Here is a 9,327-nt window from a genome sequence, read left to right on the forward strand (position 1 = left end):
GTTATGCTGGTCTTTCAATTACCTAAACTATATATACCCTGTTCTTAAAATTGATATTGGAAAACTAAAAATGCTTTTTAAACATTTGAAAGTTGAAACACCAAATAAATCTTTCAATACAATAACTGTTGCTCCAGAACCCTAGTTAATAATCCTAGCAACTACTTCATTCGTTTTCCATCTTTCATTAAATTGCATTTAAAATATTGCACGCTTGGTACACAAGTTTATTTCTAAATCAAATAACCAAGTTACGGGCACAGAAAGGAATATCAGGCGATTGGAGAGGTTAGGAACCCGTTATTAAAGTGACAAACCACGGTGGAAGAACTTATTACCTCGTAACCAACGGAAATTTAGACAAGGAGTTAAGGCTCAGTAATATCTCAGCTGAACATTGCCAACTTAAACAATTGTTTTCATAAAAAAAGATGACAGTAAACAATTTGGCTCGCTTAAAAAAATTGTTTGATCACCTATAAGCTCATCACCGACTATAACGTTGAAAGAATAGGCTCCACTTCACTTGAGGAAAGTACAGGCAACGAACAAGAACAAATAAACTACCAATGACGTTAAGAGTTCAAGTGTCCAAGTTGGGCGCAGCAACATAGATGGAATATTAGGTACCAGCAATGAACCAGAGACCCATCCAGCCACTAGAGCTCCAAACCTGTAACAGTACAAAAATAAAACAAAGTAGATGGTAATGGCAAATAGTAAAAAATATATGCATGCTCTAGCCCAATAGTGAAAAAACACAAGTTGGATCAAGTTACACAACTTACCCAATAATGAATGCTCTAGCCAAGCTCTTTGTCTTTTCGTTAAGAAAATATATGCATGCAGCCAAAGAGATTGCCACCTGTAGCAAAACAATAGTTCAGTCAACAAGCAATTATTAATGTCACAAAGGAAGCAGGAAGAGTAGAGACAGGCAGAGCAATGACAACTACTTAAAGTCTTCAATAATGTTCCCAGATGACAGGTATCCCCAAAAAATTGCATGAACTTCAGATCAAATATAGTTTATAGAACATATCACCTTAATATGTCTTAAAACACTTGTGAACAAATGAAAGGATAAGTAGACATGTATTAACAATGGTAATATTACCAAAGTAGATTGTTCCAAGTAGAAAGGAACTGAGTTCCCCTTAAGCAAAATCTAAAGTTCAAGTCTTTTATGAATTGGGTATGCACACATGCACACACAAGGAGGACAGTGCTGGTTAAATGGCCCCCCACCTGATTCAATTAGAATTAGTCGGGACCCAAAGTGACTACTTAATACTGAGGGTCTTGGACCAAAAATGAGAATATTGACACTTTATTGAAAACCTTAAATATGGGAATGGCCAAGCTGCAAATTGAGAATAAAATTATGCTTGATGGTTAAAGTACTAAACACCATAACCTGAAAGTCCGGTAGTCAGAAGACATAATCTGAGATTTCTATGCAACCTATAATGATAGTCAAAGACATAAATCATGTATACCAAGCATCCAACAGCCTTTGAAGCAAGGGTGAAGGGTATAATCTAGAGATCGGTAGTTGACTTAATCAAGCAATAAGGAGAACAACCCTGTTAATACATGCCTATTGAATTTATAATTTGGTTCTCTTTTAAAATTTATGGGTGTCACAATCCAAATATTCCTATAGAAAATGACACCTACAATTTTTGTTTTCTTTTTGAAAAATAAAATACAGTTTTATTCTTTGTATTTGATTATACACCACAGAGAAGTGAAAAACATAAGAAATTAAGAGCAAACCTGAAAAGCAGGTCCAGTTTCAGCAGAATTCATAATACTCCAGCCACCCATGAAGCCAAAGAGAAACAATCTTCTAAGGATAACTTCAGTCGGTGGAAGTTCAACAAAGCTTAGCAAGTTCTTCACCCATGGTGGAGACTCTTCTACTTTCTTTTTCAACTTGCTTTTCAAATTAATTTTTGTTTTCCTCCTCTGTACGAAACTTGCCATCAATATTTTTTCAAAAGCTGCTTCTATTGATTCTTCACTCCTCTCATGCCCAGAGTATTGTTGCAACAGAAAATTTCTTGATCCCCAGATTTCTTCTTCAGAGGCATCAGGGCTAATACCAAGGCGTCGGTAAGGATCCCAAACATTGGTTCGAGGGAATTTTTGAACATTCCCTGCAGAGAAAAATTATATATAAATACACATAAAAATAGTTTAATCGACAAGGAGGAAAATAATAGAAAGAAAAATAAACTAAGTAGCACAAATGCAGACTTTACGAATTAATATGAATCATGATGATCCAATTCAGATAAACTTCAGCTGTCAGACAATGACCTAAAAGTTATCAGGCCTTTTGAAATCATTCAACTAGCAACAAGAAGGGGAAATAAAACTAGTAATTAGTAAAGGCATGTTGTACATTGGATCAAATTCTGGAGCCAAAGTTTTGTTACTAGGTGCATAAGATATCTCTCGAGACAGGAATATTTAATGTATCTAATCAACTCAAGTCTGACTGAATACTCATACCTATATGCCCCAGCCCATCTAATCAATAAGACCAAGCTCCTCTTCAACAGAGTGACAGTTACCTCCCACAAAAATCTCACAGACAATGAAACTGCAATGTTTATTTTTTTGGTTGATCAACACTCAACAGCACAGCCTCCCTCTCTTGGAGGCAACTTTTTCAATTTGAATCTGTTGAGTCTCACCTTAACCTTTAGAGATGAAGTTTCTGGTGAATGTTTCCATAGGTGCCGTCCAGCTTAACTTAAGCTTTTGCCAGATCAATTAACAGCGATATTCATTACTTTTCTTTATTTCTCACCATGTATTTAGTCAGAAAATACTAAGACATCTGAAATAGTTCAGGAACATTGCTGAAAATACTATATATTTTAGTAATTTAATACATTGAAAAAGGAAAACTGTATTAATTCATATTAGATGCGAAAGTTCGAGGGCTAACAGTTACATCTGAAGGGAAAGATACTAAATAGGAATACAATCCATCTCAAATTACCATGTCCCAAGCAAAGCAAAACCTACCTTGGATTTTCCTTCTACTTATATACAAAAGGGAACTTAGCTTGAGCTAAAAATAAATAAAATTAGAAGCTTAAGCAAGGACTAGAAAACTAAGATTGGACAACTGAATTGAAGCCTAAACAACCTAGCGAATAAACAAACACATATTATGATGTACAATAGCGAAACCTTACTAAGAAAGCAAATTTATCAGCTCGTGACTATCTTAATAATAGGAAAAAATATTATATGATTGATAGGCTTGTTTAAATAAATGAACAAATTTGAGAGGCTTGAGGTGATACCTCCATAGGGCGTATCCACCGCGCATCTAATGCGAAATGAATTGTTGCGAAAGGTCGCTAGCTTCACCGCGTGTTCTTGGGGAGACCTAAAGAAACCCAAATCCATGAGATATGTACGAAACCGAAACAAATAACAATAAAGTAAAACTGATTAATTTGAAAATTAAAGCCAATCGAGCAAAGGAAACAAGGATAGAAAGAGAGAGGGGGGAGGGGAGGCGTACAGTTTCTTTGCGAGGAAAGCGGTAGAGAGGCTGGGAGGTGAAAGCGAAAGAACAACCATGTTGGCCGTTGTTGTAATTAACGGAGCGAAAACGATAAGAACGCCCTAACTCCTAACCCTAGTTATGTAAGAATAGCATGGTTGAGTCGATGAAAACTTGGAAAAGCAGAGGGAAAACGGAACGTCTTCTTCGTTTGGTTCCACCGGGCAGGGTGGAAGGAATAACGATAACAGATTACTTCTGTATCCTAGTGTAATCCATTTCCTGCTGGGGTACGCACTACGCACCCGTGCGCATACTACAAACCCCCTTATTTCTTAAAACAAATATTACGTTATGTTTAATTCTCTTAATATTGTAGTACTATTTGATTATTATTATTATTAAATATGTTTTCTGATTTTTATTAAAAAAACAAAGAATGTGCAATATTTTCTCTCTTTTATTTTAGTGAATAATTATAAATCTTCTTTACCTGGGTTCAATTTATATATTAAAAATACTTAATTATTATGAATTTTAATTATATAAAAATAAACATTATCATTCTAATTCACTTTGTTAATGTACTCACACCTATTTCTAATTAGAATGAATTATCACCGTATACAAAAAATTATTAATTTAAGAACAAAAAAATATTCGTTTCTTCTCTTTTAGTTAATTTCTTATAAAGATATTATATTAATTTCAAGTTTAATCTTAAAAAAACATTTATTTTTTATCCCTCATGCTCTATCTTCAAAATCAATCAACCCACATACAATTAGATTTTAATTAGACTAATTAAGTTGTTCTATCTTTAAAAACTCATCACCATTGTAGTCCTTTAGATTTTAATTAGATTAATTAAGATCTTTAAGTATACTCTCATTCACAATCAAGTCATCAATCATTGGTCAAATACACAAAGTGGTAGATGTTATAGGCTGACTTGATTAGTTTCTGAATACATATATACTTGATTCAATCTGAATGCATATATACTTGATTAGTTTTTGACTTCCCCTCATTAAATTAAATTTGTATCCTATAACTGAAACATAGAGGTTTATATTAGAAAATGATAAAAATTAAAATAATATTATACTTTTTGACTTGATCCAACCTTTTCTTTAGAATATCATAATCTTTTCCTTTTCCTTTTTGGGTTATAAAAGAGGTCCAAAAAGTAGTGTGGCAAAGGAGGCCTAAGTGCAAGCAGTGTAGCTTGGTTATCACTGGGATTTGAACCTAGGATCAACTGATCATGTAGTCTCTATCTCTAAGAGTCTTTATATCACTTAGCAATAGTCATGAAAATGTAGTAATGCCTTGGTGTAATTCCTGAGATAATCTGTAGGTTCATTTAGGGTCATTATATCAATAGGACCAGCCAATTTAACGTATTTGTATGTTTTCCCAATGATTTTAGCATATTTTCTTTAATCTCGAGATATATGGCCCAATTTAACATATTATAGTTGTTTTTCTGACTTGTTTTCTTTTGGCTTTCTATATATGTATATGATAATTTTCAAACATTCCTGACTTTTGTCACCAAATGACCCTAAAGTCATGATCATTGGTGCTGCTACTTGTTTTCGGGTTCCACTCTCTCCACAAATTTTTTTCGACAACTTGATAGACAACAACAAACGAGCCAAGGTTCAAAGCCTAAAATTCATACATCATATGTTCTATTTGATACTAAATTTCAATCTTGCATTGATATACTTTCATATTATTTTCATTTGGTTTGATTGTGAATTTTTTAGAGAGATGAATTGTCACTTTTTGATCCTATATATTTAAAGTGAACACATTAGTAAACACCATTCCTTTTTTTTTTTTTTTTTTACAGAAACCATATACAATTCTTATTCATCTAATTATTTACGAAAACCATGTTAGTATGTACCATTCCTAAAACTATAAGGTTGATTTTTTTTTGTTTTGAACATAATATGATGTAGTTAATTTATAAGAAGCTACGAAAACACATTGCAAGTCATCATGTGTTGCTACTCGATCCAATTTTGGCCACAATATGATGCAGTTTTTATTTCCTTAACACATTATGATGCAGTTTTTATTTTCTTCTAAATGATTTTGTTTTTGTGGATTAATGAAATAACATCATTATCTTGCGAAAACAACCACATCTGGTGATGTTATTCAACCTATTATCTACTATAAAATGTTTAGGCCAGCAAAATACCATTTTAGCCTCAATAAATTTGAGACACCTGTTTAATTGGAGGCCATTTTTATCTTCTACCAACTCTTTACTCACTCCTCTCCTTCAATAATACCAATGTCACCTAGCCATCATTGATATTAAAATAAGCCTAGATTACATATCAGCGAAAAATTATGGATATAATGTAATTAATGATTTATTTTTTTTTGAATCCATTGCATGCACTATATTCAATCAATATATGTCCTCTATTAAAGGATAGGTGTTGGCAAGCAAAACAAAAATTTACATTGTTCTAGAGTTTGTTGATGGGGGAGAACTATTTGACAGAATAGTAAGTTTGATTTACCTTTCTATTACACACATAAAATATATTCCTCTTACATTGCATATTAATCTTTTTATTTAGTTTTATCAATATTCTACACGGACAATCTTTCATCTGAGTACATATAATTCTTGGATTGCTTCTTTGATTTATAGGCTGCAAATGGGAGACTTAAAGAAGATGAAGCAAGAAGTTATTTCCAACAACTTATTAATCTTGTTGATTACTGCCATATTAGAGGTGTGTATCAGAGAGATTTGAAGGCCTCTCAACTTCCTTAATCTTTTCTCCTTGGCACCATAACTTTTAAATTTGATTGATAGGGCTAATCAGGTTTTAATTATTTTATAGTCATTTTTAATGTATTTTGCAGCCTGAGAATCTTCTAGACTCAAATGGTGTCCTTAAAGTTTTACATTTTGGTTTGAGTACATACTCACAGAAAGTAAGATGATTTCAGCCATACTGGATTGATACAAGTTTCATGTTATTTGATTTTTGATTTAGACATTGAAGTTGCCTAAGGTTAAAATTTAGCTGATATTAAAAAAATCTTTAATCATTATAGCATCTCACTAAAATTATTTGGGAGTATCAAACAACTCATAAATGGTAGTTTGTTTCTCTTTGAATATACATACATCTCATTATTCATTTTAGATCGTATTTTCTTGCAACTAATTAACTTAACATAGTGTTACAAGGTTAATTTCATAGTCATGTGGACTTGATTTTGGATAATATCTTAGATAATATTTCATTTTTAAGTTTCCAAGTTTTGATATTAAGACAACTAGTTTTGTTAGAAAGCTCTTGGTGCTATGGAAATGTTTGATCTTACTTTTCACTTGAGTCATCTACTCTAGGGGTGATTCATTTGCATATAGCTTTGGGAATCATGTTTTTTAAATTCTTACATAATGCAGGAGGATGAATTGCTCTGCACTTGAAGGAGCTCAAGGATTTGCAGAAGGATCCTCCTACGTCACGTAGGTCAGCTTTTTGATTCCTATCTTTGTTACATGTGTTTATAGATGTGCTAAAAAAGGTATTTGACTTATCAATATATATTATAGATGCAGACAACACATGCTCTTTATTCTGTTACATGTGTTTTTTTTTTCACTTTCTCTACTGAGTGTGGCAACACTTTGTTTTTGTATTTTGTTCTTAAGAAATCTTCCATATGTGCTCTTCATTTATTTTGTTCAATATATATTTATACACGTGTGTATGTTTGGTATGAAGATTAAATTGGATTGAGCTTATGCAATGTTTGTCTAAGTTGGGTGTTCTCGGCTTTCACTCTCTTAATATTTTAAAGATTAGTACCAGGTTTCAAGAAGAGAACTTGTAGCCTCTACACCTTGTTGAACAAGCATGTAATAGAAACTTGTGCTGGGTATTGTCAAATCATTTTGTGTTTTCTCTTTCCCTTCCCCTTTCTCTTTTTCTCTTTCCAATTCTAAACCTTGTGCTGCCTTAAAGAAAAAAAAAAGTGTTTTGTCTTTTTCTCCTTTTCCATTTATTTTTTGAATCCGTTTTTGTATTTGATAGTAAAGGAAGATGAGAAAACACAGTTTTATTCAGTAAGATGTTGGTATCAATTTGAAGTCTGACGATCACAACTTAAGAGTTCTTTACTTTTGGTAAGTCTTCTCATTTCTCTTTTCAACTATTTGGTAGTACAAAATAAATTTATATATAAAAATGGATATCTTGTTCTCTATATACATGGTTCATTTCTCTTCTCTCCCTTATTCCTCTTTTTTCTTTTAATGTTTCATTCATATGATTTTATTAGTTTTTGTTGTTCCATTGATTTTGGTGTGGCTTAATTGATGGGTTATGGAGAAATAGCTAAATATTTATTTGATTTATTTTATACTACTTTGTGGATTGAAAGCTATGTGTTTGGTTAAATGCTCAAATGTACTTTGAGATTTTCTTTGGCTATTCAGAAAAGATTTCTACTCATTTGTTCTTTTAATGTTATATCTGGATAATATTATATGAGTCTTTGTACATTTTGTTTGAATGATATTGTGCTTTTTTATTCGTTTTTTGGACTGATTTATGAGTTGCAAGTTATGTGTTTGATCTAATGTCCAAATGAACTTTGAAATTTTCTTTGGCAAGGTTTATTGGTTGGTTTTTTTTTTTTTTAAATATTAACGTTACATTCAGTGCATACTCATTATCACGTTACATTCAAAATATGATCATTTAAAATGTGTCTGGTTTTTTTGTGCTTAATATCTATATCTTTTTACTTTGCAGGTTTTTCTGGAAAGGAAGAATGGAAGAAGAAAAGAAGTGTCTGAGTATCTTTTCGCTTTGTTTAGTTAACTTCTTTCTTTCATAGTATTTCATTTTTCTTGTTTTTATGATTTTTTTTCCATATGAAAATAGGAACTTGGACTGCTATACTACAATATGATAAAAGAAATGTATATATAATTTGTGTTTTGTTTGTTCATGGTTCATTTTTTGAATTGATAATTTGGTTTTTCTTAATTATAAATCTAATTATTTTTTGGTATGTTTTGTAATTACGGTAATAAGGGTTTGAAGTTTCTTGATTTGGTTTAAGATAAATGCACTATTGCTCTAGAAACCCTTTAGTTCAATTTTTTCTTTCATGGTATTTCAGTTCTTTTATTTTTATGATTTTTTTTCATATGAAAATAGGGAATTGGACTCCTATACTTCAATATGATAAGAGAAACATATATATAATTTATGTTTTGTTTGGTCATGTTACATTTTTTGAATGCACAATTTGATTTTTCTTAATTAGAAATCTAATTATGTTTGGTATGCTTTGTAATTATTATATCTCATGTAGTAAGGGTTTGAACTACAAACCCATTAGCTCAATTATGGTAAATATTCAAATGTTAATACATATGTTTTAACTTTTTTTAGTGGATAAGTTTAGAATGATGTATGATTTTTGGATTATATTATCTGTATTTTATTTTATTTTCTTTGAAGTTTAGGTATGGAAGAGGTTATAAAAGTTTAGATTAATTTTTTTTTTACAATCCCACGGCAAAAAACTGCAGAACAAGATATGAAGACAGAGCAGTTAGAGACTAATTATAGTATATAAAAATTAACCTTTATCACAAAAAGTATAATTAAGCTTTTTTTTAAGGAATTTAAGCTTTGTTTTTACTTTCATTTTCATATTGAAATACCTTTCTCTTAAAATAATTCTCGTGCATACAAACCCTCTCCTCTACATTCATTTTAACCGCGAGA

At 31.4% G+C, this 9,327-nt stretch overlaps 1 protein-coding gene across 1 annotated transcript; it reads right to left on the reverse strand.

The window, feature by feature from the left end:
* Window positions 1-322: 322 nt before the first annotated feature.
* LOC100500163 (uncharacterized) lies at window positions 323-3,860 on the reverse strand. Its single transcript, NM_001250841.2, has 5 exons — window positions 3,551-3,860; window positions 3,327-3,412; window positions 1,780-2,162; window positions 789-865; window positions 323-673 (listed from the first exon to the last, which is right to left on the reverse strand). Exons 1-5 carry the CDS (start codon window positions 3,607-3,609, stop codon window positions 523-525), a joined length of 756 nt encoding a protein of 251 aa, NP_001237770.2. The 5' UTR covers window positions 3,610-3,860; the 3' UTR covers window positions 323-522.
* Between the last annotated feature and the right edge of the window lie 5,467 nt (window positions 3,861-9,327).

The sequence above is a fragment of the Glycine max genome, chromosome 17 (assembly GCF_000004515.6).
Source record: "Glycine max cultivar Williams 82 chromosome 17, Glycine_max_v4.0, whole genome shotgun sequence".
NCBI classification, from domain to species: domain Eukaryota; kingdom Viridiplantae; phylum Streptophyta; class Magnoliopsida; order Fabales; family Fabaceae; genus Glycine; species Glycine max.